This window comes from Oncorhynchus tshawytscha, unplaced genomic scaffold (assembly GCF_018296145.1).
Source record: "Oncorhynchus tshawytscha isolate Ot180627B unplaced genomic scaffold, Otsh_v2.0 Un_scaffold_17_pilon_pilon, whole genome shotgun sequence".
NCBI lineage: Eukaryota > Metazoa > Chordata > Actinopteri > Salmoniformes > Salmonidae > Oncorhynchus > Oncorhynchus tshawytscha.
This window is the reverse complement of record NW_024609830.1, coordinates 878817-905841: the sequence shown is the minus strand read 5'-3', so window position 1 is coordinate 905841 and position 27025 is coordinate 878817. Positions and strand designations below refer to the sequence as shown.

At 45.7% G+C, this 27025-nt stretch overlaps 2 protein-coding genes across 7 annotated transcripts in view; one reads left to right on the top strand and one right to left on the bottom strand.

The window, feature by feature from the left end:
* Positions 1–39: 39 nt before the first annotated feature.
* LOC112235368 (disintegrin and metalloproteinase domain-containing protein 22-like) overlaps positions 40–27025 on the bottom strand; it is a 153811-nt gene continuing 126825 nt past the window's right edge. For 2 of the 4 annotated variants that reach the window (XM_042319285.1, XM_042319286.1), the window contains exons 8-32: positions 22442–22511; positions 22051–22127; positions 21116–21190; positions 20876–20947; positions 19708–19874; positions 18451–18535; positions 18237–18327; positions 18066–18117; positions 14745–14844; positions 14300–14371; positions 14093–14185; positions 12152–12283; positions 11999–12062; positions 11765–11870; positions 11512–11631; positions 10219–10387; positions 9969–10080; positions 8448–8538; positions 8284–8337; positions 7899–8099; positions 7081–7181; positions 6955–7021; positions 5878–5967; positions 4741–4864; positions 40–4316 (exon numbers count right to left, since the gene is read on the bottom strand). In XM_042319285.1, coding sequence (XP_042175219.1) covers positions 4296–4316; positions 4741–4864; positions 5878–5967; positions 6955–7021; positions 7081–7181; positions 7899–8099; positions 8284–8337; positions 8448–8538; positions 9969–10080; positions 10219–10387; positions 11512–11631; positions 11765–11870; positions 11999–12062; positions 12152–12283; positions 14093–14185; positions 14300–14371; positions 14745–14844; positions 18066–18117; positions 18237–18327; positions 18451–18535; positions 19708–19874; positions 20876–20947; positions 21116–21190; positions 22051–22127; positions 22442–22511 — 2406 coding nt within the window. In that variant the 3' untranslated portion in view covers positions 40–4295. The remainder of the gene's footprint in view (positions 4317–4740; positions 4865–5877; positions 5968–6954; positions 7022–7080; positions 7182–7898; positions 8100–8283; positions 8338–8447; positions 8539–9968; positions 10081–10218; positions 10388–11511; positions 11632–11764; positions 11871–11998; positions 12063–12151; positions 12284–14092; positions 14186–14299; positions 14372–14744; positions 14845–18065; positions 18118–18236; positions 18328–18450; positions 18536–19707; positions 19875–20875; positions 20948–21115; positions 21191–22050; positions 22128–22441; positions 22512–27025) is intronic. The other 2 variants (XM_042319288.1, XM_042319287.1) reach the window with 2 other exon arrangements.
* LOC112235351 (claudin-12-like) lies at positions 22667–26499 on the top strand. 3 transcript variants are annotated; one of them, XM_042319289.1, is made up of 3 exons: positions 22667–22847; positions 23791–24046; positions 24210–26499. In XM_042319289.1, the coding sequence occupies exons 2-3, from the start codon at positions 23828–23830 to the stop codon at positions 25014–25016; spliced, it is 1026 nt and encodes a 341-aa protein (XP_042175223.1). In that variant the 5' UTR covers positions 22667–22847; positions 23791–23827; the 3' UTR covers positions 25017–26499. The 3 variants fall into 3 exon arrangements, with proteins under 3 accessions (XP_042175223.1, XP_024259552.2, XP_042175224.1); XM_024403784.2 differs by having other exon boundaries at positions 22668–22847; positions 23786–24046; XM_042319290.1 differs by lacking the exon at positions 22667–22847 and adding an exon at positions 22854–23093 and having other exon boundaries at positions 23786–24046.

Genomic DNA, 27025 nt, shown 5'->3' with positions numbered 1-27025 from the left:
ATAACCTTACCTTAAGGGAAACTAAACATACACAGAAAATATCGATGAAAGTTTTATTTTATATTAAATATATTACAATACTGAATGATATTGTAAGAAAAAAAAATATGGGCATTGATTTTTGCATTGTCAGTCTATGTACAGCATACAGTAAAAGACAAGTGCTGTAATTATACAGTGGGGTCTTAATGATTGACACCCTCCATAAAGATGAGCAATAATGATTGTAAGAAATAATTAAACTACTAAGCTATATTATATTTTTTAAAAGGGGGAAACGATTGATTTATACCAATACAGTTGCTCAGTGAAATATTGTTTAACAAGTAATACTTATTTTTCTCAAAGGAATGTCAAATTTGACACCCCCTAAAGATTCTTAGAAATAAAGTCAGTCCAAAATATATTTGGTCCCATATTCCTAGCACGCAATGACACATTTTTGTTGCATCCAACAAGTTTTTAGAGTCACAAGCTTGGTGTAGTCATTGTGTGCTGTAGGAATATGGGACCGAATATGAAACTTTTGACTACTTTATAAGAACCCTTTGGCGTTTCAATCATTCTGACCCCTAACCTTTTGAGCTAGATCTTTCTCTGAGCAAAAGTATTTTTATCAAATAATATCATTTCCCCCAATTTTGTTTTGTTACATACAATTTAGTTCAGTATTTGAATTATCATTATTGCTTATCTTTATGCAGGGTGTCAATCATTTGAGACTGTATATAGATTTTGTAGCGGTACATATGAGGGTTAAGGTCACAGTAGGAGCATATTGCAGCAGGATGGGACTGCATGGTGTATTCAGAGGCCTGATATAACCTACATCTCAGTAGACTTCATGGTGTGTTCAGAGGCCTGATATAACCTACATCTCAGTAGACTTCATGGTGCGTTCAGAGGCCTGTTATAACCTACTTCTCAGTAGACTTCATGGTGCGTTCAGAGGCCTGATATAACCTACTTCTCCACAGGCTATGGCTGGGTGGTTGGTGCTTGGTTGTATTGATACATTCAAGAATCTGTCCCTACTTTGTGAGCGTTTGGACGTTTCTCTGTGGGTCCGGTTGGGTTACGTCAGTCAAGCCACTAATACAGATAACACACATCAGACAAGTTACATCTTGTTACCTGGACAGGTTCCACCTGCCACCATCCTAATGTCTAATATACCTCAATCCTATGACCTGCAGGTCAATTATCATAGATGTCAGAATTAAGACAGTATGATATTTAAAATATTGCTTGACAAGTATGATCCTTTATTTTCATATTACCACGGCCTAGGGAATCCCTTGGTCAAATCTCAAGTTGCTAAGCACCAGCCAATCATATCGTAATTAAAATAAGACGAGTGATGATGAGAGCTTTAGTCAACATGCATTCACCTGCACAGATCTCTATAGCATAATGCACCCCATGTTGCCATAGCTGTATCCCATCATAACATAGAAGACACGTACAGATCTTCACATGCCAGAGCGGTCCGAGATGAGTGTGTGCTTTAAAAAACTAAAATGTCTGCATCATATCTCCGTTCCACTCAACGCACAGAAGAACAACAATGCAGTTGGTCTGTCTGAATAACGGCAGTACACAACACTGAGAAGTGAACATAAAGGTACTTAAGAGTTTTTAAAAAAATACTTGAGACTTGTCATACAGTAGCAATATTAATGTGATATTGTGGTGATCTTAATATCTTTGCAGTCATAATGCATACAGTAGAAAATCAAAACGATCAGTGCCCACAAACTTAAGCATACGGAGTTAACATACAGCAGGCTTAACTGATATGGACAATACAGTAACTAGGGATGGGGGTTGTGACTTCTGTACAAATAAGTTTCCCTTTAGCCACAGATCTAAGATCAGCTTTCCACTCCCCGATTCACAACATTTACCATCAGGGGGGTAAGATACAAAACTGACCTTGGATCAGTTACTAGGGACACTTTATCCTACTCTGCGTAGGTAAGAACCTGAATCTTAAGCCACATTTAAACCACTAGATTACTCGGGCCATTCATGAAAATGTTTGAGACCTGGTTGATTATGTTGAAAACCTGTTCCCTACTGATATGGGGTTTATGGTATGACATTCCAAGAAGATAACAGCAATTGGCAATCAAGGAAAAAGTATTTCAATGTCATGCTTATTTCGTATTACAGCCTCACAGACAGATTACCAGAGAACAGCAATAGAGTGCTAGCTAGTAGATCCATTGTCATTCTGTTGGTCTTATAAATCTCAAACAGCAAGCACTGTACAGGACACTTCATTTACAGACAGCAGGGCAAACTTACAGTAGGAAACAAAACAAAAGCAAAAATGCACATTTTAATAATTTTATCCAAACAAATTCCAAATTCATCTGACACAATGTTCAGTTTCCACATTGTTATTCCCACTTCGTCCAGTTGGATCTCAGTGGCGTTGTCGGTTCCAGTTGTATCTATCTGTTATGTCTGGTCTCACACTGTACACCAGGGGCGGACTGGGACCAGAAATCGGCTCTGGCATTTTAAACACAACGGCCCATTTCTTTCCTCGAGACCCCCATTATTAGCAAGATAATTATCATTTTGCACCCCAAAAAACAAGTAAGACAGGCCACAGTGTTAAAAAAATGGACCAGGCCATCTTGCATTTGCCCAAAATGCCAGATGGCCAGTCTGTCCCTGCTGTACACACAGACCATAGTGTGGAATGATTATAGTCACAGGACATTTCTCCAACTTCTCTAAACCACCATGGCCAAATGAACATGTATATCAAATCTAAAACTACAAAAGAACACTTGTTCTCTCCCCTCTGTAGCGAGGAAGGGCTCATGGGACGATGTTAGTTCAAAATATATTCATCATTATCAATATCCAAATGGATAAAATGCTCAGTTAATGTTATAAATCAATGACATTCTTAAGTTTACTGTCTTAAATATGACGGGCTGTGACTGAGTGCATTACTCAGAGAAAGGGATGACACAAAGAGGAAATATAGAACACAGTTTGTACATTCTGCTGTGGAAGAAAAAGAAAGCTGGAGTGTTCACACAGACACACGGGAGAGAAGAGAGAGAGTTCAGCCAGAAATGAAAAGAGAGAAACAGACAGAAAAACCAAGTACGGGGTCTCTACAAAGACCTACGGAGACCCTGTCTGTCTACAACACGAACCACAGCAGGAGGAGGAGAGGGGGAGCATCCCTTCATCATTCACCTCCCAGTAAGTAAAAAAGAAAAGCACACAATACTCTGCCTTTAAGCTGTACATATTTACAACGATAACCAAATCCTTCAGGAAAACCTGACACGGCGAAAGAAAGAGAACGGAGGGTCTAGGGGCTAGGGTCTAGGGGCTAGGGTCTAGGGGCTAGGGTCTAGGGGCTAGGGTCTAGGGTCTAGGGTCTAGGGGCTAGGGGCTAGGGGCCATGTCAGGGGCAGTTGGCTAGTATAATGTGTGATACAGTTCATAATGAGTCGCTGATCACAGAGATAGAAGAAGCCTATAATGTAAAGAAAGCTTAAAGGCCTACAGTACGTATGACATCACCATCCCCCGCATGCTGTCCGTCCCAGACTTCTTCTTCTTTGTGACACTAGGAAGAGTTGATTAACAGGGGGTTCTCATGCATACAGTGTTGGAGTTTTCTACAGTAATTAAACATCGTGCTTCAAAATGGTAAAGAAATCTGCTGATATGATAGCTGTCCGCGCCCCTCAACAGAGAGGAGCACCAATCAGAGGAGAGAGTTTACATGGGGGCAGGGCTAGAGGGGGGTTGGGGGGAGAGGTGAGTAAGGTAAGTTGGGACAGTTTGAGGGAGGAACTAGAAGAGTGTGGTGGAAGCTGGGGGGATGTTGGGGTGTTGGGAGTGGGGGAGACATCCACAACAAGGCCTCTCCTCTCTGTCTGCACCATTACCATCACAACAGCTTTGCTTTTTCCTCACCAATGAGTGAAGGGCTGATCTCTGGTGGATCTCCAACTAATCTGAAAGGGATCTTGTCTTGCCTCGTTCTGTCTTGGCTTGTCAGTGTAGGAATGACAGATGGCCCACTTTAGCGTCCCCTACTGAGCAGGTCAGGTCTGACGGAACTCGTACACACTCTCACACACTCTCACACCTTCCTCCTCTTCATCTTCCTCTGCTTCTCTTTTCCGCTCATACCAGTTACTCACTTTTTTCGTCATTTTGTTTCAATTTTGTTTTTCTTTGTATTTTTTAATTCATAGAAAAGTGGACGAAAATGTAGTTCTTAAGTAGTTTTGCAGAGTAGATAACAGGAGTTATATTGAAGTCTCCCACAGCTGCAGGAAGAGAAACGAGATGAAGAGACAAAGACTATAATTAGATAATGGCTTCAGTACCTTAACTGCAGTTAACCCCACAATGCAATAGGGGTATTTATAGTACACACGTCATTAACTACTACTGTATTTACCTAGTTTCTAGGACATTATGTACAGTATGTTACGTATGAGATGTTATGTACAGTATGTTACATATGAGATGTTATGTACAGTATGTGTTACATATGAGATGTTATGTACAGTATGTGTTACGTATGAGATGTTATGTACAGTGTGTTACATATGAGATGTTATGTACAGTATGTTACGTATGAGATGTTATGTACAGTCTGTTACGTATGAGATGTTATGTACAGTATATGTTACTTATGAGATGTTATGTGCAGTATGTGCTATATACTGTGTTATTATAGTAGTTTACCCTGGCACTCTGCCTGTTGGCCTTCTTCTGGTCGTCGGGGAGGGGGGGCATGGGGTAAGGGTACCTCCGGCTGGATGCAATGGACCCCGTGGAGGAGGTGGGCGACTTCGCCGGGGAGAGTGTCCTGAAAGAGGCAGGAAATTACCTCACTATAAACGGTGATATCATCATTCTTACTGATCTGCCCGGGAATAGGCAGAAGTCGCCCCTAAACACAGAGGCAGACATTTTTTCATGACCCTAACGGTTAAGGTTCAGATTGGGGGTTCGATAATTTGACCCTAGAGCTGTGGTTAGGGGAAGCATCTGCCTGTGCCAGAGTAGACCAGCCTGAACAGCCCTGGTCTGGGAACAGTCACCTCTTCCTCTCATCGACCTGCCTATGACATCATCAACCGCTGCACCATCATCAGCAATGCAACAGGGCCAGCTGTGCTGTGGCTGGAGTGGGAGTGGGCAGGTCAGTCAGTCACCCACTGAGTACAGTTAATTTGACTAGACCTGTGCCTGTGTTGGGGTGTATCTGGGCTGGTCCAGGACCAGAAGGTGTAGTGGAGATGGTGTCATGGTGGGTAAATGTGAACCGACCAGGCCGTTGAGCACAGAGACACTCAGTAGGGGACTCAGACATGTGTGTAGCACAATGATGACATCAGAGCAAACACAACACTGAACATGCAGAGATAAAGAAATAGAAGATGGCAAGAGCAACGGAGGGAAATAAGGAAATAGACTAGTAATAGAGATTATTTCTAATGACTTCCTTTTTGGTGTCATTACAAATAAAGCAAGACAATTATGTTACTCAATACTCAACATAATGTAAAACTGTTGTAAAAGTTCAGCAGCTATTGATACATCCAACCATCGTACGCTAAAAGCAATGAATCATGGGAGTCCAAAGACACAAGAGGATCAAGAGCTGTCAACCAAAGCTCTGATATCATCACCAGAACTACCAATCAATCTGCTCTTTATCTGTGATAAAGGGAGCTGACCCCCATTTGGGAACCACTGGTATAACCCTTCCCTACCTCCCCTGGCCAGATTGAACCCAAATACACAGACCAAGCCAAAGGGGAGTTAAAAGAGGGGGGTGGGGGTTGTTGAGGAATAGGAGATGATCTGAGGTAATACCTAAGGTAGGGTCCTTCACTGTTTTTATTCACATCTTCTACCCACTTAGTTACATCATAATGCTCTGTTTGGAAGCGAGGGGTTAAATACCTGCAGGAGTGGGGATTGATAGACACACCGAGAAGGGAGGAGGAAAGGAGAAGAGGAAACAGGAGGAAAAAGAGGATGAGAGGGAGGAGGATGGAGATGAGGAAGAGGGAGAAAGAGGACGAGGGAGGAAGAGGAGATATTTTAAGAGAGCAGAGCAGACCAAAGACATTCTGAACACACACCACCAAGATGCAAGTGAGAGGAAGACAAGATGGGACTGTGAAGAACTTGACTAGATGAATGTGTGTTTTAGTAAGATGGTCATTTGCATTTTGGCCAGATGTCACAAATCGGTCCAAGCAGTTAAATTCTCCTCATTCACTCCCATGCATTCAAACAAGAACAGTTGCTCTGCAAATGACCTTAGGTGCCAGGACCAGGAAACAAACAAACAACAACAGACTGGGAGATCAACAAGGCTGAAAGGTCAACAAGGCTGAAAGGTCAACAAGGCGTTAATTGTGTTCATTCACGGGGAGCATGTGCAGTTAGGGTTGTTTTTGAGTGGCCATGCTAGAAAGGACAGAAGTATGGTCTCACAGATGTCATCTTTATAAGCAATAGCCCTGACCTTAACACTTAACCTTTACATTTACCCTCACCCGTAACACTAACCCTTAGATAAAAACAAATAGCATTTGTCTGTTCAAGCATGGCCATAGTGACTGCCATTAAGTCCCACATGCACTCTACAATGACATTTTTCTTTATAGGAAAGTGCAGTACAACATTCTAGAACAATGGCGTCTCTGAGGTAACAAAATCTGGTAGTAGTCAATGTAACTCATTAATACACTTTCTTATAAAGTTCTTGTGAAATGCTGGATTCACAGATTCTACAAGTAACCCCACAATCTGTATAAGTCTATTTCACCATACAGAACCTCTTGGCTTGCTGCTATTTGAGCTGATTTCTATAGTGACTGGATGGGTGTAAATACAATCCCTGAGCCATGTGGAAGCCCATCCAGGAACATGGTGACTTACTCTGTAGAGTTGGAGCGAGGACGGAACTTCTTCCCTTTCGACTTCTTGCGATTTCCACTCAGATTTCCTACAGAAGAAGGACACAGTAACACATGGTTAGCACAGGGAAATATAACTCTGTGATACCTTGCCATGAGTTGCTCCTGGGTCGTCCGTTCTCACAAATGTCAGAGATGTGTTTGGCGTCAGGGATTCGCTCGCTCCACGAGTGGGAAAGACCGTTAGACCTTCACACACAGAGTTAGATTTCCTTGTGAAACAGTGATAACCATTATCATCACGATCATCATTACTGACAGCCTGATCCCCAGACTTTTATTTTTTTTTATTTAGCCTTTATTTAACTAGGCAAGTCAGTTTAAGAACAAATTCTTATTTATAATGATGGCCTACACCGGCCAAACACGGACGATGCTGGGCCAATTGTGTGCCACCCTATGGGACTCCCAATCACGGTCGGTTGTGATACAGCCTGGAATCAAACCAGGGTGTCTGTAGTGACGCCTCAAGCACTGAGATGCAGTGCCTTAGACCGCTGCGCCTCTCGGGAGCCCAGATTTACAACATCTGTTTAGTGGGTTTGATTTCTGGGACCACCCACAAGTCAAATGTATGCACACACGACTGCATATTAATATATTATTATTATATTATTTTCCTTTGTCTACAGTAGAGAACAGACAGACAGCTCAAAGTAGGAGGAGGAGAGGAAGGAGACTGATGGTACATTCCATGAGAACAGACTACCACACCATGACGACTGTGAACGATAGCGTGACAACATGATGAGAAGAATGTGCAGAAAGAGGCATATTGCAACCAACACTACACAACCAACTACACATATTGTGAACAAGACAAGATACCCTCGACACGTACAAAATAAGAACCACCCCCCCCACACACACACACACATTTGCGATGGCAGTGAGATGATGTCACACCTGAATGCAAACAGAGAGATGTTTTGTGAGATGGAGGCGATGGAGGGGGGGAAAGAGAGCGTGTATATCTGCAGGTTAGACAGACAGCCAGACCTCTTCTTGGAGCTACAGCCTGAGTTGGTGCTGACCCCAGGGGCCAGGTCACTGTAGAACGAGTCTGCATCCCCGGGTTTCTTCACATAGTCACCCGGAGGCATTTGCCTGAGAAACGCCAACAAACATTAGACATCTGAACACTGTCCTGACATAGATTTCACAAACACATCAACAAATTGACCAACACATAAATAGATCAACAACTAATGACCGTTATAGAAAATGTGGAATTGTAAGTCGCGCTGCTAAATGACAAAAATGTAAATGGGAACGAATAAGGATGACAAACCTGCAGAATCTTCTGTGAACCTCTGACTCAACGTAGCACCGCTGTCTGTAGCTCCTGTTAGTGAAGAAGGACAGTCACGTCAGACATACTGACCAATGACAGGATCCCAAGCCAGTTCCTAGTCAGCTATCCCAGGTCTAGAGCTGAGGTCCAGCTGTACTCACTTGTATCCCCAGGCGGTGATGGCCAGGATGAGAGCCAGGAACAGAATGGAGCCAGCGATGGCCCCGATGATGATGTTAGTACTGGTGATACCTGAGAGAGGAGGAGGGGGGGGAGCACTTTATAAACAAACTGTATTATAGTTGTTTCCAAATGAATCTGTAGGAGAAACACACTTTGAAGTGACCAAGTGGGTACACCTCACTTCAATAGTACACTAAAACACAGCACACTCAGAGGGAAGAGATCTGAAAGGAAAGAGGGGGGAGGAAACACATTACAAACATTGATGTGTATGTTTTTGAGGGGAAACGTAGAAGGATTCAAAAACATGACTGACTACAGGCTGGGGAGACTGGGATGGGGTGAGAGGAGGAGAAAGAGGAGGAAGTGACATCACAGAAGGGGCAAACACAATGAAGAGGAACTCAGATCTGACCTCAGCGTCACTCCATCAATGACATGAGCCTGTCGACAAAGAATGTGTGTGAAAATAAACAACAAACAAAAAGAAAGATGTGCCTGGTTGTTGTTTTAACAGATACTGATGCAAACGGAAAGGCCAAAAATAATGATTATATGCAGAATAACTAAACAATGAATGAACCAATGATTTATGAAGAAAATACAGGCTTAAATACGTATGTCGACCCAAAACCTCTCACAGTCTTTGTGTTAAAAGGGGGAGAGGGAAAGAGAGTTAGAGAGAGAGAGAGTAGGAGAGAGAGAGTTAGAGAGAGAGAGAGTTTGAGAGAGAGAGTTAGAGAGAGAGAGTAGGAGAGTTAGAGAGTTAGAGAGAGAGAGTTTGAGAGAGAGAGTTTGAGAGAGAGAGTAGGAGAGTTAGAGAGAGAGAGTTAGACAGAGAGAGTAGGAGAGTTAGAGAGTTAGAGAGAGTAGGAGAGTTAGAGAGAGATTTTAATTTTTGTTGTTTTTCACTTTATATATTCACTTTGTATGTTGTTTACCTCACTTGCTTTGGCAATGTTAACACATGTTTCCCATGCCAATAAAGCCCTTGAATTGAATTGAATTGAATTGAGAGAGTAGGAGAGTTAGAGAGTGTTAGAGTTAGAGAGAGAGTGAGAGAGAGTAGGAGAGTTAGCGAGAGAGAAGGAGAAAGGGAGAGAGTGTGAGAGAAAGAGCGAGAGAGAGTCAGAGAGACAGAGACAGAGCGAGAGAGAGGGGGAAAGAACAAGAGGAAGAGAGAGAGAGAGAGCGAGCGAGAGAGAGAGAAAGAGAAAGATAGGAAGAGAGCTATTTATAAGCAGGGCTTATATAAATAGGGCGCGAGGGAAAGAGTTAGAGAGAGATAGGGAGAGAGAGACAGAGACAGAGAGACAGAGAGAGATATTTATAAGCAGGGCTTATATAAATAGGGGGAGAGGGAAAGAGTTAGAGAGAGATAGGGAGAGAGAGACAGAGACAGAGAGACAGAGAGAGATATTTATAAGCAGGGCTTATATAAATAGGGGGAGAGGGAAAGAGTTAGAGAGAGATAGGGAGACGTGTGGAGTTATTTGTACCTGATACAGAGGCGGTGGGTCCAACCACCAGGTAGCTGAGAGGAGACGTGGAGTTACAATCGTCTCCAGTCCAACCCAAGTGACACACACACTTCAGCTCGTTACTACAAATCTGCAACACACACATACACAAGCATGCAGGCACACACACCAAAAAATATGTATTAGGAGCTGAAAGGTTGGAGAGAGAGAGAGAAAGTGGGTGTGCATGCATGTGTGTGTTTGTGCATTTGTGTGCGTGTATCCGTACCCCGTGTCCAGAACAGATGGTCTTCTCGGTGGTTCCAGGGCAGGTGCTGAAGTTGAACTCCTGAAGGGGCAGACACTTGTGGTTGAAGCAGACCCTCTCTGTCCCACAGGCTGTCCCATCCTCCACATAGCCCAGGTCACTGTCCCCGTCTATCATCACATGACCCCCACTGACATACAGCACACAACACAGCACAGTTACAGAGGATCCATTCATATAGAAGTTACACAGGGACATAAATCAAATATAGAATTTAATTCACAAAGAGAGAGCTAGAGACGTTATTCTGTATATGCTCTGGAGGCCTGCATCATCAGAGAGAGAGAGCTATAGGCATTATTCTGTATGTGCTCTGGAGGCCTGCATCGTCAGAGAGAGAGCTAGAGACATTATTCTGTATGTGCTCTGGAGGCCTGCATCGTCAGAGAGAGAGCTAGAGGCATTATTCTGTATGTGCTCTGGAGGCCTGCATCGTCAGAGAGAGAGCTAGAGACATTATTCTGTATGTGCTCTGGAGGCCTGCATTGTCAGAGAGAGAGCTATAGGCATTATTCTGTATGTGCTCTGGAGGCCTGCATCGTCAGAGAGAGAGCTAGAGACATTATTCTGTATGTGCTCTGGAGGCCTGCATCGTCAGAGAGAGAGCTAGAGGCATTATTCTGTATGTGCTCTGGAGGCCTGCATCGTCAGAGAGAGAGCTAGAGGCATTATTCTGTATGTGCTCTGGAGGCCTGCATCGTCAGAGAGAGAGAGCTAGAGGCATTATTCTGTATATACTCTGGAGGCCTGCATTGTCAGAGAGTGAGCTATAGGCATTATTCTGTATGTGCTCTGGAGGCCTGCATCGTCAGAGAGAGAGCTAGAGGCATTATTCTGTATGTGCTCTGGAGGCCTGCATCGTCAGAGAGAGAGCTAGAGGCATTATTCTGTATGTGCTCTGGAGGCCTGCATCGTCAGAGAGAGAGAGCTAGAGGCATTATTCTGTATATACTCTGGAGGCCTGCATTGTCAGAGAGTGAGCTATAGGCATTATTCTGTATGTGCTCTGGAGGCCTGCATCGTCAGAGAGAGAGCTAGAGACATTATTCTGTATGTGCTCTGGAGGCCTGCATTGTCAGAGAGAGAGCTAGGAGGTCGCTTTATAAGGAGGTCGCTTTATCAATCAGTGTGTGTAAATATCTATGAATGGACTGTAATTCATTAGCAACCCAAGGAGAACCATAACGCTCTGAATGAATCAGAGTCTGATGATGATGTGTGTGTGTGTGTGTGTGTGTGTGTGTGTGTGTGTACCTGCAGTCCAGCGAGGCACTGTGCTGTGCAACAGAGAAGGACGTCAGTCCCCCCTGCAACTCTCCTAGTCGGGGGGCCGGCGATATGTTGGAACATAGCAGGTACCCACAATGCACGTCTCTGAAACACACAGGAAGTAGTAATGAACCTTCTCTCTAAGTTCAGGTTCCATTAGTTACCTAAACTTTGCTGGACACAGTCATGTCATTGTATTCAAGCACAACAGAACTGTGACACAAACAAGTGTCCTTACTGCTTGTTGCATTGGACCCATGTGTCTTTGTCCTTCCCACAGTTCCCCTTCTCTGTCCCCTCGATATTCAACTTCTCATAACAGAACTTATCAGCAGCGGTCGCCTCTGAAAAATCAAACAATGAACAGGGATGATGTCACAACCTACATAAATAACCCTGCATTGAGTGTCATTGAGGTCGACATAAAAACGTTTTCATCAGTGATGGAATCAAAAACAGTTTTGTTACTCACTCTCTCCCCACAGGTACTTGCACTGTCTGTCTTTGGTCTTGCACCTCCCATTGAAGCAACGACCCTGGACAGAGAGGAATGGTACACGTCAAACACAAACACACACCTGTACACACCAACTGGTCCACTCTGATTATTCTTGATATCTCTTACCTGTTCCTTTTCACATGAGTAGCCGTCCATCTTGTGCACGTTCGGGGGACACTGGCTGGAGTTACCAGTGCAGTTCTCTGGAATATCACAGTCATTCACTGCCTCCCTACACACCACGCCCATAAACTCCATCTGCCCACACACAACACAGGTCAAAGCATGTCAGCAGGTGTATGACATTTACTCCTGAAGTACTGACCTGTTGCACAGACTACAACCACTGTAATTATTATTTGACCCTGCTGGTCATCTATGAACGTTTAAACATCTTGAAGAACAATCTGGTCTTAATGGCCATGTACATCTCCACCTGTCACCCCCTCAGAGCCTGGTTCCTCTCCACCTGGCACAGCCAGAAGAGGACTGGCACCCCCTCAGAGCCTGGTTCCTCTCCACCTGGCACAGCCAGAAGAGGACTGGCACTCCCTCAGAGCCTGGTTCCTCTCCACCTGGCATAGCCAGAAGAGGACTGGCACTCCCTCAGAGCCTGGTTACTCTCCACCTGGCACAGCCAGAAGAGGACTGGCACTCCCTCAGAGCCTGGTTCCTCTCCACCTGGCACAGCCAGAAGAGGACTGGCACTCCCTCAGAGCCTGGTTCCTTTCCACCTGGCACAGCCAGAAGAGGACTGGCACTCCCTCAGAGCCTGGTTCCTCTCCACCTGGCACAGCCAGAAGAGGACTGGCACTCCCTCAGAGCCTGGTTCCTCTCCACCTGGCACAGCCAGAAGAGGACTGGCACTCCCTCAGAGGCTGGTTCCTTTCCACCTGGCACAGCCAGAAGAGGACTGGCACTCCCTCAGAGCCTGGTTCCTCTCCACCTGGCACAGCCAGAAGAGGACTGGCAATCCCTCAGAGCCTGGTTACTCTCCACCTGGCACAGCCAGAAGAGGACTGGCACTCCCTCAGAGCCTGGTTCCTCTCCACCTGGCACAGCCAGAAGAGGACTGGCACCCCCTCAGAGCCTGGTTTCTCTCCACCTGGCACAACCAGAAGAGGACTGGCACTCCCTCAGAGCCTGGTTCCTCTCCACCTGGCACAGCCAGAAGAGGACTGGCACTCCCTCAGAGCCTGGTTCCTCTTCACCTGGCACAGCCAGAAGAGGACTGGCACTCCCTCAGAGCCTGGTTCCTCTCCACCTGGCACAGCCAGAAGAGGACTGGCACTCCCTCAGAGCCTGGTTACTCTCCACCTGGCACAGCCAGAAGAGGACTGGCACCCCTCAGAGCCTGGTTTCTCTCCACCTGGGACAGCCAGAAGAGGACTGGCACTCCCTCAGAGCCTGGTTACTCTCCACCTGGCACAGCCAGAAGAGGACTGGCACCGCTCAGAGCCTGGTTTCTCTCCACCTGGCACAGCCAGAAGAGGACTGGCACCCCTCAGAGCCTGGTTTCTCTCCACCTGGGACAGCCAGAAGAGGACTGGCACCCCTCAGAGCCTGGTTTCTCTCCACCTGGCACAGCCAGAAGAGGACTGGCACCCCTCAGAGCCTGGTTTCTCTCCACCTGGCACAGCCAGAAGAGGACTGGCACCCCTCAGAGCCTGGTTTCTCTCCACCTGGCACAGCCAGAAGAGGACTGGCACCCCTCAGAGCCTGGTTTCTCTCCACCTGGCACAGCCAGAAGAGGACTGGCACTCCCTCAGAGCCTGGTTTCTCTCCACCTGGCACAGCCAGAAGAGGACTGGCACCCCTCAGAGCCTGGTTTCTCTCTAGGTTTCTTCCTAGGTTTTGGCCTTTCTAGGGAGGTTTTCCTAGCCACTGTGCTTCTACACTAGCATTGCTTGCTGTTTGGAGTTTTAGGCTGGGTTTCTGTATAACACTTCATGACATGTGCTGGTGTAAAAAGGGCTTTATAAATACATTTGATTGATTGATTGATTGATTGATTGATTATGCATATGTGCATAAGTGCGTGATGTGACAATGCATAGTGTCCTGTACCTGACAGTTGTTACAGCAGAGTCCGTCGCTACACTTTGAGCCTTGTGTGAGTGTACACTTCTGACAGCACTTCTCTCCCTCCCTCTCGCACTCCTAGTGAAGGAACACAAACACATATAAACAAACGCATATGAATCAAGGTTCCCTGTAGATTCTCCAGGACCAGAGGTGTCTAGGGCCAATGTCTGTCCACTCTCAGCTACTCACCGCTGGGCTACCACAGTCACACTCCTCCCCTGGCTCCACCAAACCATTCCCACACTCTGGAGGGTCAACCAGCTGGAGTCACAGAGAGCGAGGGGGGAGAGTGAAAGAGAGGAGAGAGAGAAAGAGAGAGGTTAGGTTTATCTAAGTGCTTTGGGTGAAATTTAAGAAAAGCGCTTTATAAGCTTTGAAGTTATTTTCTTCATTATCCCCTTCAGGGGTGTGTGTGTGTGTGTGTGTGTGTGTGTGTGTGTGTGTGTGTGTGTGTGTGTGTGTGTGTGTGTGTGTGTATGTGTGTGTGTGTGTGTGTGTGTGTATGTGTGTGTGTGTGTGTGTATGTGTGTGTGTGTGTATGTGTGTGTGTGTGTGTGTGTGTGTGTGTGTGTGTGTGTGTGTGTGTGTGTGTGTGTGTGTGTGTGTGCGTGCGTGCGTGCGTGTGTGTACGTACCTTTATGGGTTTGTTGAAGAGACAGGCTCCACCACCACTGTTGAGGAAGGTGTGGTACTCCTCCACATTGCAGTTGGAGAACCTCTTGGGCAGGTAGAAGCTGTTCAACACAACCACAGAGTCACGCAGTTACAGTGGAAACAACTGCAGCACGTCAACAACAACACACATCCCTCTGAGACACACTGTGCCACTCTTGTGTTGCTTTAGCGTTGTCCTTACAGAGAGAAGGCCAGCAGTGTGGTATATACTTACAAATGACCCTATATGAACAGGAAGGAAGCATTCACCACAAGACGTGTTGAACAAGACTGACTAACATTTCTGAATGATTCTAATAGTTGGTTCCATTTCAGTTCAATCCAATCCCTTACAGCCCACCATCTATAGAATAACACACACACCTTTTATCTGTTGATGACCACAGTCAGAGTCAGGGTCAGAGAATAGGGAGAGTAGCGGTATGACATACAAGATTAACATTGACTGATGGTGTGTAGAGGAAATAATATTTGTCACATTATTGTTGTTGTTATTGTCCTTGTTGTTGCTTCTGGTTGTGAATCATAACCGTGATGTGTGGTGGCAGAAACCAGGTCCCATTGATAGCTTAAGGACAAAGGTGTCTTTTGTTGCAGAAATTGATTGACTTGAAATGAATACATTTCTGCAGACCACCTTTGCCCTGAAGTAATCAATAGCACCTGGTTTGCTAGTAAGCAATTGACACTCAATCAGGAGTCTTTCTGTTATTAGTCTGTCATTGTTAGTGTTGGCCCCTTGCTGCTCTGCATTCCTGCAATCAGGGCTTAGCCTCAGACGCCATTGTCCTGTCTCGCCATAGCACTGTTGCTAAATGATACAGCAAATATGTATCCGCTTCGAGTAGTAATGCTAGTGAGTGGCTAATGGGAGCTAGTGCTGTAAACACAATGCAGCAAATCCTGGGCCCAACAGGAGCTTTCCCGGAGAAAGGAAATGGTGGAAGTCAAGGGGCTGAGTTGAGTTTGGATTATTGTAGCACTTACAATAGTAGTGAGAGTCATACTGATTAGGAATCAAACAAAGGCTCACAATAACAGAGAGAGAGAGAGACCTCCAATGAATCACTGGCAATATAGACATACATCAACCCTCCCTTACTTCTTTCTATGTTTCTCTCGGTCTCTTCTTCTCTCTCGCTAAACACTCTAAATGAAGAGAGGATAGTGTATGATGACTGATAAAGAACATTTCCCATTTGTGGGCGGTGGCCCCAACATAGCCTCAACATAGTAAAACCCTCAGTAATGAAGAACCTAACACAGAGGAACCCAGTGTGATACAAACACAAGTCCATCCAGTGCATTATGGCACCCCCAGGCTGGCTAACAACCCAATTGTGCATGCACGCACACACACACACACACACACACACACACACACACACACACACACACACACACACACACACACACACACACACACACACACACACACACACACACACACACACACACACACACACACACACACACACACACACACACACAATTTAGATAAACCCAGATAGAACCCCAACCCTTTTGATGGAGAGAACCACCACACAGTAGACTGTCAGTATTAGTTAACAGGAACAGACATGCAGGCGCTGAGAAGAGAAAATAAAAAGTGACTGATACTTGCTCATTGAATACGAGTGTCTGAAATACCATTGACCTCTGCTTAGAGAGAGGGAGTCTGGGTAAGAGCCATGTGCTGGGGAAAGGATAAATAATAACTTCTGACCTTTGACATGCTGACCCTACGGAGAGGTTGCTAAAGTCAGATAACAATATCAAAGATAGAATCCTAAAAGGGGTCCGTGCTGTTGAGTACAGTATTAATGGAGATAAATCATATTGGTCTCGTACGGGAATGACATTGCAGACTGTATCAATCGGTTAGATGGAAAAGACATGATGTGTAGGGCTCATTGTCAAAGCTTTAAGGGGGAAAAGGGATCCCCCCTATGAGTATAACAGTAGTACAATCCATTGCTCCAAAAGTGCTCAGCGAGTGACATCAGCCCAAAACTGAAAAAATATATGAAAATAAATCTGAAAAATATATGAAAATAAATCTGAATAAAATATATGTACATAATGAACATAAATAAATACAGCTGAGCTCAGACCACAGAGTTGTATTTATTTACACTACATCATCATCTGAAGAAGAAGACGAAGCTACGGCGGGACGTCGAGCCACAGAGGCCGTAATGCTATTGGATGGAATGGGAAAGGTTGAGATGACTGACAACCCTTCCAGGCAGCCGATTGGTTCAAACTGCACGAGCAGCGTTCCAGCCAAGCTTCTGCTCACCTGCTGTCCCATTTGGGATTGAGGGGAAACGCAAGAGGTATTAAAGAAGAGGGGTAAAGACACACATCCTCCATACTAACACACACAGCCCTCACACACAGTTGCATCCATATAGATACCCTCACACACACAAGCTGCAAAGCAGCAAGCGTGTCCACACAGAAACACACAATGAACGGGAAACATTTGGCTGACAAGGACAGTACAAGAGCTCCACAGTTAACCAAGAGAGGTATAACATATTATTCAGAATATAGAATATGATTGGTGAAACTCTACGTGGCAGTTCAGGACATGACCAATCACTCACAGATAGTATTACTAATATGAATCCCTGGCCAAACAGTCCAGTGCGTGAAGTTACTGATGTCTGGAGTAAACAACAGCATCTACTGCCATCTAGTGGAACATTTCCTGAACTACAACGCAGTCTAAAGTATTTTCTAATGCTCCAGACATTGTTAACCCAGAGTCAACACTAACAAGATAATCAATGTGAATGTATTAATTGTCCTAATTCAGATGATCTTCCCTGTCTAAATGTCCAACTAAGTCAGACTGACTATTTTTCTGGGTAGTCACTTTCTGGCCAGTCTAAGATGAACAAAGGTGGCATTATCATCAGAACTGATGAACAAGTATATGAGATATTAGTTCTTAGTCGGAGTTAAGGTTAGGTTCAGAGTTAGGGTTAGGTTTAAGGTTGAGGGTTAGGTTTAAGGCTGAGAGTTAGAGGTAAGGTTATGGTGAGTTAGGGTTAGTGGTTAAAAGTGCAGTACTTCCATCCTTTCTAACATGGTCAGATAGTGACGACCCTCTTCTCTAAGAGACTAACACACTATGACATCACAGCGAAACAGAGATGCACAGAGGGAACACACGTTTGGAATGTCGGCATTGTCGCGGGAGATGGGGTCTGTTGCCATGGCAGTGTGAGACGGGTTGTTTGGGAAACAAAGTACTGTAGAGGAAACTTACCCAACATCATCCATGATGCAGCCAGACCAACGGTCATCACACTTGCACTCGCCTGTGGAACACACAACATACACGTCTCTGTGTGGCCAGTGTGTGTGTGTGGCCAGCGTGTGTGTGGCCTGTGTGTGTGTGTGTGTGTGTGTGTGTGTGTGTACGTGTACAGGATTGTACCGTTGAGGATCCTCTTCTTGTCAGAAAAGATGCCAATGTTTTGTCCCAGAGACTGGGCCAGGGTTATGGCCATCTCATCTGTCTTGCCATACTGACAGAGGAAGGGAGGAGAAAAGAAAGAAAGAGAGAGAACAGAGAGAGAGAATAAGTTCTTAAATTTGTGCCTAAAAGAGATGCTGATTAAGGTCCATTTTCATCCTGAAGTGGGGCCTACCTCGTTGACTCCTCCTCCTTTAGTTAGAGAACAGACTCCTCCCATATAGGAAGCTCCTCCCCAGCTGCTATGGAACCGGTTCCCTCTGGTAAAAAGAGAGGAAGTGATTCAATCTCTAAACCAGGGGTTCCCAGACTTTTTTGTCCAGTCAAAAAAGGATGTCACCAACAGCCAATGTTAACTTTTTCATTTGGGGTGATGACAGTCTATTACAAATCAGTCTGACAGGAAGCATGGTTTGAAGTGACTAAAATGCATCACATCTTTCATCCACCCCACACAGAGACAGACAGAACCCATACCACCCCCTCTCTACCCCCCCACACAGAGACAGACAGAACCCATACCATCCCCTCTCCCCCATCCCACACAGAGACAGACAGAACCCATACCACCCCCTCTCCCCCACCCCACAGAGACAGACAGAACCCATACCAACCCCTCTCCCCCACCCCACAGAGACAGACAGAACCCATACAAACCACTCTCCCCCACCCCACACAGAGACAGACAGAACCCATACCAGCCCCTCTTCCCCCCCACAGAGACAGACAGAACCCATACCACCCCCTCTCCCCCCACACAGAGACAGACAGAACCCATACCACCCCCTCTCCCCCATCCCACACAGAGACAGACAGAACCCATACCACCCCCTCTCCCCATCCCACACAGAGACAGACAGAACCCATACCACCCCCTCTCCCCCATCCCACACAGAGACAGACAGAACCCATACCACCCCCTCTCCCCCACACCAGAGACAGACAGAACCCATACCAACCCCTCTCCCCCACCCCCACAGAGACAGACAGAACCCATTACACCCCCTCTCCCCCACCCCACAGAGACAGTCAGAACCCATACCACCCCCTCTCCCCCACCCCACAGAGACAGACAGACAGAACCCATACCACCCCCTGTCCCCCACCCCACAGAGACAGACCGAACCCATACCACCCCCTCTCCCCCACCCCACAGAGACAGACAGAACCCATACCACCCCTCTCCCCCAGCCCAAACAGAGACAGACAGAACCCATACCACCCCCTCTCCCCACCCCACAGAGACAGACAGAACCCATACCACCCCCTGTCCCCCACCCCACAGAGACAGACCGAACCCATACCACCCCCTCTCCCCCACCCCACAGAGACAGACAGAACCCATACCACCCCCTCTCCCCCAGCCCAAACAGAGACAGACAGAACCCATACCACCCCTCTCCCCACCCCAAACAGAGACAGACAAGCTTACGAGAAAAGATGCACGGAGTCACACTTCTCCTTGATGAAGTCTCGTCTGTACTTCATGAACTCCCTCAAGGTCACCATGGGGTCGTCGTCGATGTTGAACCGGTTGTCAGCCGCCCACGTCTCCATGGCAACTAGCACGATGCGGGTGTTGAGCTGCTCCTTGAAGATCTGGGAAGGGAGGGTGACATCAGAACACCAAACATCAGACCAACAGAACAGCTACAGGAAATACAGTGCTGTCTGTCTCTTGAGAGTTGACTGACATCAAAACATTTCCTACAAAGCTACTTAAATGACCTAAATAACTTTGAAAGCTGACAGATCTAATGACGACATCCATTCCAACAGACTTATGTCTGGGGGGATAACAACAAATAATGGTAGTGTTTGTGATTCTAATCTGAGCAGTTTATGAGAACACTGCTCCGTGGTGAGAGAACATGTTTGCCTGAATAGGATGAACATCTATTAAACAACCTGTTTGACTGCCCAGATAAACAGTGGAGACGGTGAGGGGAGGGAGGAAAGGACACATGTAAAGACTGATTGATTTAGCTGAATACCAGCAGTAGTCTCATATGGACAGAGATGGAGAGGGGAGAAAGGAGAGGATTGATGGAGGAGAAGAAGGGAGGGGATTGTTGTTTGTTTTTAGGCTCAGGTGTGCAGAGAGGAGCGAGGGGTGGACTGATGCACAGAGGAGAGGGAGGGTACAGGAAGGGTCACTGTTGTCTATATTTAGGCCTGTCTGTTTGTCTGTTTGTGGTTGCACAGTAAGTCAAAAACATTCCCTTAAATCAACAATGCACAGTGGACAGGGACGCTTTCAGTTCTATTCTTAAAACAAAACATCTATCAAACACACACCATTCCCTATATAGCATCCTTTTTATGTCATCACTAAATATCAAGGGCACGCAAACAGATATGACCCTTTTCCACCAGCCTATCAGCTTTCAAATGTGACCCTGTCCTCTGCAACGGGCCTATCAGATTTCAGCAGCACAGCAGACAGATGAGGCTGAGGAGACCAGTTATCGTTGCAGACGGTGACACTGAAGATTCCGCCCTTGATTGGTTGAGATTCTAAAGACCAGATGAGTCTACTGTCTCTAGGCTCATGTAGCTCAAAATATCCAATACCAAAAAGATTATGTTAGGTAACTTACCATATCAGCCATATTGACCACAGACTTAGCGTAGTTATTCGTCTGACCAACAGAGAGACGATGCTTTTTATACTGGAGAGAGAGAGAGAGAGAGAGAGAGAGAGAGAGAGAGAGAGAGAGAGAGAGAGAGAGATCGTCAGTCTTATACCTGAACTCTTTGCTTCTTTATTGGGGGTAACATCAGTGAAAGAAAGAGCACACACACACAATCATAAACACACACAGACGGACTGCTCTCACCATCAGATGGTCGTTGATCACCATCAGCTCGATGTACTTGGTCTCCTCGGCCACACTGCCCCCAACCCGCGGGACCTACGAGAGCAACAAGGACCAGACTGTAAGTCTCAATGGATCTAACACACATGCATTCAAACTCTCTCTCTCTTACTGTAAAAACATTATATTTGTATGATGACTGTTTCCACCAAAATACATCATAGAAACAGGAAGAATGATGCTGGGATGATGGATTGTTTCAACCGCATCAGGTCTGTCTGTGCTTTCCTGTAAACCTTGTCTATATAGCTCTCAGGGGAGAAAGAGAGAAAAAGCAAGAGAACAGAGAGAGAGAGAGAGAGAGAGAGAGAGAGAGAGAGAGAGAGAGAGAGAGAGAGAGAGATGCAGACACATCCACACCAGTTTGTCTGTCTGCAGGCAGTGGGGGATGAGGAGCAACAGAGAACAACCTTCACTCACATGGTGAATATTTTATAAGAAGAGGATGAGAGGGGTGACAAGGAAATCACCTTCATTTCTACCTCAGTGAATTAACATACAGAATGCAAAGTCAACAACGTGAAGAACACACAGAGCACTATTTAAATTATCTCCAACACGCTCATACAGACACACATAAGCATGCACGATTATATAGTACACACACACTCTCTCAAAGCACACACACACACCACACACACTCTCTCAACCACACACACACACACACACACACACTCTCAACCACACACACACACACTCTCAACCACACACACACAACACACACACTCTCTCAACCACACACACACACACCACACACACCACACACACGACTGAACTCAAGATGACTCCTTTCTCAGCATTCCTTCCCCAGTTACAGTAAATTATGACATCATCCATAACTGTGACCATAGGGATAGTAGGAGTAAAACCTGGGGCATTCTACAGTTCTCACTCACCTGTCTCTTCTTCCTCCTGTGGACGACCTTTGACCCAGGAAATGGAGGGCTGGGGAAAGGAGGCTCTGGGAGGTCAACTGGGGAAAAACAAAAACAAAGGAGGGTTAGTGTATTATTGTTTGTTAGCGTATAGGGTTATAACATTCACTATAACGTTCTCCACATCTAACAGTAACCAAGCTATGCAGTTCTATATTATGTTTACTCCGGCTTATGTTTTTCTATAGGCCTATGGCTCTGATACTGGATATTGGTTCAGCTGCAACTCATGGTAACCAATCAGATTGGGTGGCCAGAACTAATAGTTTTGCAATATTTATTTTATTTGTCAGTTTTCCAATAGTTCGTTAATTTAATCCACCCCTCATAACTCTTACAGCAGATACCTTACCAATAGGAAGGAAGTATGCTGCTGCCTCTTGTCCTGCTGATTTATAGATCATGTGGATATGGACATCACCCTGCAAGACATTAGAAAGAAAGGTGGAGGGTCATTATTCATTATTTTCTCTCTTTTTTTGTATATATATTTTTTTTAATCATCCAACCATGTATATTCATATAAACTGAATAAAGTGCGCTGTCTGTCATCATCAGTCAACCACACAGACCAAGGCCAGTACAATGTGAATATGAACGTGCGGGTGACGTCACATTCTCTTGCCAACCACGGGGACGCGCAAGAAGCGAGTGCGCTACGGACGGGAAGCAGCTCCTTGGAACTGAAAAACTCAACAACGAATTGGAATGGCTGCGATTTCGCCCTAATAAACGCGTTAACGTTACAAAAATCAAAGGTATGAAGTTCGACCACTCTTTTTCATAGACTCAGTTGAGCTTCTGTGAGCTCTAGCGTTTAGCTAGCTAGTCCCATCTTTTCGACAATCCAGGGCGCAACAGGTTTCTAGCTAACGTTAACTAGCTAGTCAGCTGGTTAATGATTGCTAACTTCTATCAACATTGTTTGATCAGCTACATGTAGAAGACATCACCGCTAAATTACATATCCACAACTTCACAAGCATACAGGGAGAACAACTAAAGTAAGTTAGTAGGCTAACTAGCTAATTGAATTATAGCTAATTAGCTAGCTGGGCACTGACTACACACATTCACTACTGAATTCTTATTACGTGTCTGTCATGTTATGCTAGTCTGCTCCGTAGAACATCCACACAGTAAGTTAACGTTATATTCCAGCGCTGTAAACATAGTGAGCCAGTTACACATTGGTAAATAACGGGTTCTACTTTGAGACAATTGAGTTTACTGCATTGAGAAGCATTACGGCGCAACAACCATTGTCAACGGTAGTAAAGGGTAGTCCAGTCTATTGTCCATTGTTTTTCTGGACAGCCCCTGTTGTGGAGTAGTACTACAGTACTTGCCTAATAGGCTTAGTTTGTAAGTGTCTGTCTGAGTTCCAATGAAATGACAGCATTGTTTTCAGTCACATGTAGATTCTAGGTCAACTGTGTTAGTGAATAGGAACATATAAGGGGTTTGCCTGTAGCTGGGTCACCTCCCTCAGTGGCGTAAACTTTGATGCTGTTGAAGAGTACAGTGTAATGCTGTGGATTGTTGTCAAGCAGAAAGGTCTCCCTGCCATGCAGAATAGGAAATGCTCTGTCACATATTTATATTCAGAGCTAAACAGGCCTCTAAATCTGGATGCCCAGTTCATCTGACTGAGTACTGATCTCTCTCATTTTCCCTTTCTCTCTTTATCCAAAAGCACAGGAAGTCCTGTTGACATCACCTCCTATCTGCGGCGGCTATGTCGTGCCGGGACATCCACGCCACCAATGCCTTCTCCTTCATCATCGCCTTCATCTCCGTGGGCGGCATCGCTGTGGCGGCGCTGATACCACAGTGGCGAGTGACACGACTTGTCACCTTCAACAAAAACGCCAAGAACATCAGTGTCTATGATGGCCTGTGGGCCAAGTGTGTGAAACAAGATGGCTACTCTGGCTGCTACTACTACGACTCAGAGGTACGGGTCTGATGATCGCACAATCATAAGGACATACAGCATCCCATATTCCCCCCATATGGTGCACTGCCACATAGGGCTCTAAAGTAGTGCACTATACAGGAAACAGGTTGTCATTTGAGATTTGCATAAATCACTTCTCATTTATTCCTTTTCCCCACAGTGGTATTCTAAAGTGGACCAGTTGGACCTGCGACTGCTCCAGTTCTGCCTGCCGACTGGGCTACTGTTTGGCTCCCTGGCCCTGGTGCTGTGTATGGCAGGCATGTCTAAGACATGCTGCTGCTCTGATAAGGCTGAGACAGACATCAAGAGTACCCGTTGTCTGGTCAACAGCGCAGGCTGCCACCTAGTGGCCGGGATGTTCCTGTTCCTGGGCGGTGCTATCGCCCTGGCGCCCTCCGTGTGGTTCCTGTTCCGGACCAAAGAGATGAACATCAAGTATGACCGCATCTTCTCAGACGGGTTTGCGGTCTACGTGGCCATCGGCTGTTCCGGCGGCCTCATGCTCGCCGCCCTGCTGATGTTCATGTGGTACTGCATGTGTAAGAAGCTACCCTCTCCCTTCTGGCTGCCTCTCCCCACACTTCCTAACTCCCTCTCCACCCAGCCCCTCACAGCCAACGGGTACCCCCCCTCCCCTGTCTACGGACCCCCTCAGACCTTCCCTCCACAGGGGTACGTCCCCACTGTGATGGATGCCCAGCCCTACGCTCCCTCCCAGGGCTACCCTCAGAGCGTAGCCCCACTGGCCCAGCAGCCTCAGCAGGTCTATATGTCCCAGATGTCAGCCCCGGATGGGTATGGGTCAGAGGTGGGGCACAACCAGGCCTACAGCTATGCCCCGTCCCAGAGTTATGCCCCCTCTCAGGTGGGCTATGCCCCCAGCTACATAGGCCACCGCTACTCCACACGCTCACGCATGTCTGGCATAGAGATAGACATCCCTGTTCTAACACAAGGCCTCTGAGGGAGGGAGGGCTGCTGCAAGAACACTGAGTCATGGTTCCATTTAGCTGTCCTGTCTCCTGTAAAGGGTGTGTACTGTCAGTGAAGGATATGACTGTTGGTCAGTCTGCACTAGAAATACAACTGTGCGTCACTCAACCAAGCACTGCACTGTTAGACACAGTTTAGTATGCAGGCTCCACATCTGGTGAAAGGACACCAGAGATCCCCCATAATGAAGTCTGAATTCACTGTTATATTTTGATAGAAAATATTGTTTTCTAATTGCACCTATTTGTACATCTAATGTAAATCTGCTTGAAACCTCATAGCATTTCTACACTGTGTATATTGTGTTCACTAATATTTCAACTGCTAAGAAATGAACTAAACTGTACTTTAACTGTGAGGTAACTTGTGGTAGTGAGGTAAAAGGGAGTGACACTAACTGGCTGTGATGTCTTTGTTGTGCCTGTTTATTATTGGTCTGTTAAGAAATACTACTGCTGTGCCTTGTTCAGAACAGCCATATAACATTGCTTAGTTATTCTGTTTTTGTATTAATACTGTAATATGTTACTGTTTCTTTTGTTCTGCTAGTTTTCTACACGTGCTGTTTTTGGGCATTGGAGATATTATAATGCTGTAACATGTGAGATGACATGGGAATGTCTTAATGACCCATCAACAGTACAGTAGTGGCTCTAAGGCCATGACTTTTTATATGTACACATAAATTAGATCATTTTGTCTCTAATTCATATATCATGATGCCACCGTACATCAAATGTATAAAGCCCTTTTTACATCGGCAGATGTCACAAAGTGCAATATCATGAAGGTAGTTGTTGACCTGTCTCCTTGTTAAGGTGCCTGGGAGATATGATTGAACCAGAACACATACTGCTCCGTCTGCTACTCAGACCAAAGGAACGTCAAAATGAACATCTTATTTTAGCTCCGGAACACTGCCATCTGTCGCCTGTCAAATTGTAAGTCTACACTGAGCTCCTGAGTGGCGGAGCATCTCAGTGCTAGAGGTGTCACTACAGACCCTGGTTTGATTCCAGGCTGTATTGCCATGATTGGGAGTCCCATAGGGCGCCGCACAATTGGCCCAGCATTTTCCGGGGTAGGCCGTTAACTGACTTGCCTAGTTAAATAAACTGTCATTAATTTCACATGAAGGGGAGGGGGGGGTTCACTACACGGTAACATCACATTCCATTGGCTGTGCTGGTTCTAAAATGGTAGAACACTGACAATGCACTGGGCCTCTTATGATTCTACGATTTCTGTTGCATTCTATCCCTAAACACTAGTTTTGACCAAACTGTCCTCTAACTCGTGTGTTGATTTAATCTTTAATACCCTTTATCAGCCGTAACGTCTCTGACATGCTCTCTCTGTTGCAGTGCTGCATGTACAGTCTAATGTTCTTATCTCTATGGAAAATGTCTTTGTTCACCAGACCTTTTTCTCAATAAAATTTGTATCTAATTAAACTATGTGTTCCTCGCCACGGCCGACGATGACTAATACTGGTGTCACAGTACCACCAGATATGTATTTACCATTACTAAGTACTTAACATGATTAACAGGGCCAGAGAAAGGCCACACTAAAATTAGTCACCTGTTTGCAGTGAATGTATTAGTTGGAGTCATTTAGCCGGCTGGCGTGTTGTGATTTGAACTGGGTGAACCTGAGAGAGAGGGCTGGTTAAGATGGAGCTGGGTTTATCTGGCAGGCAGATTGGATTACAAGCAGCAGGGTAATGGGTTGTTTCCGGTCCTCAGGGTTAGTGCTGTGTCAGCTGGTTATTGCTCCACTTTGGCACTTTATTGATCAGTCAGAGTAGTGATTAATGGGCTGTAAGTTCTGTTCACCAACAGTATCCTCGCCTTGATCTGCACTGATAAGTAGGGCTGGATAGGTCCATGTAACTCGCCCAATGAGTTGCTAATTGAAAGACGGATGGAAATGAGACATTTTGTGGCCTTTGGGAAAAGTGCATTTTAAAGCATTTAT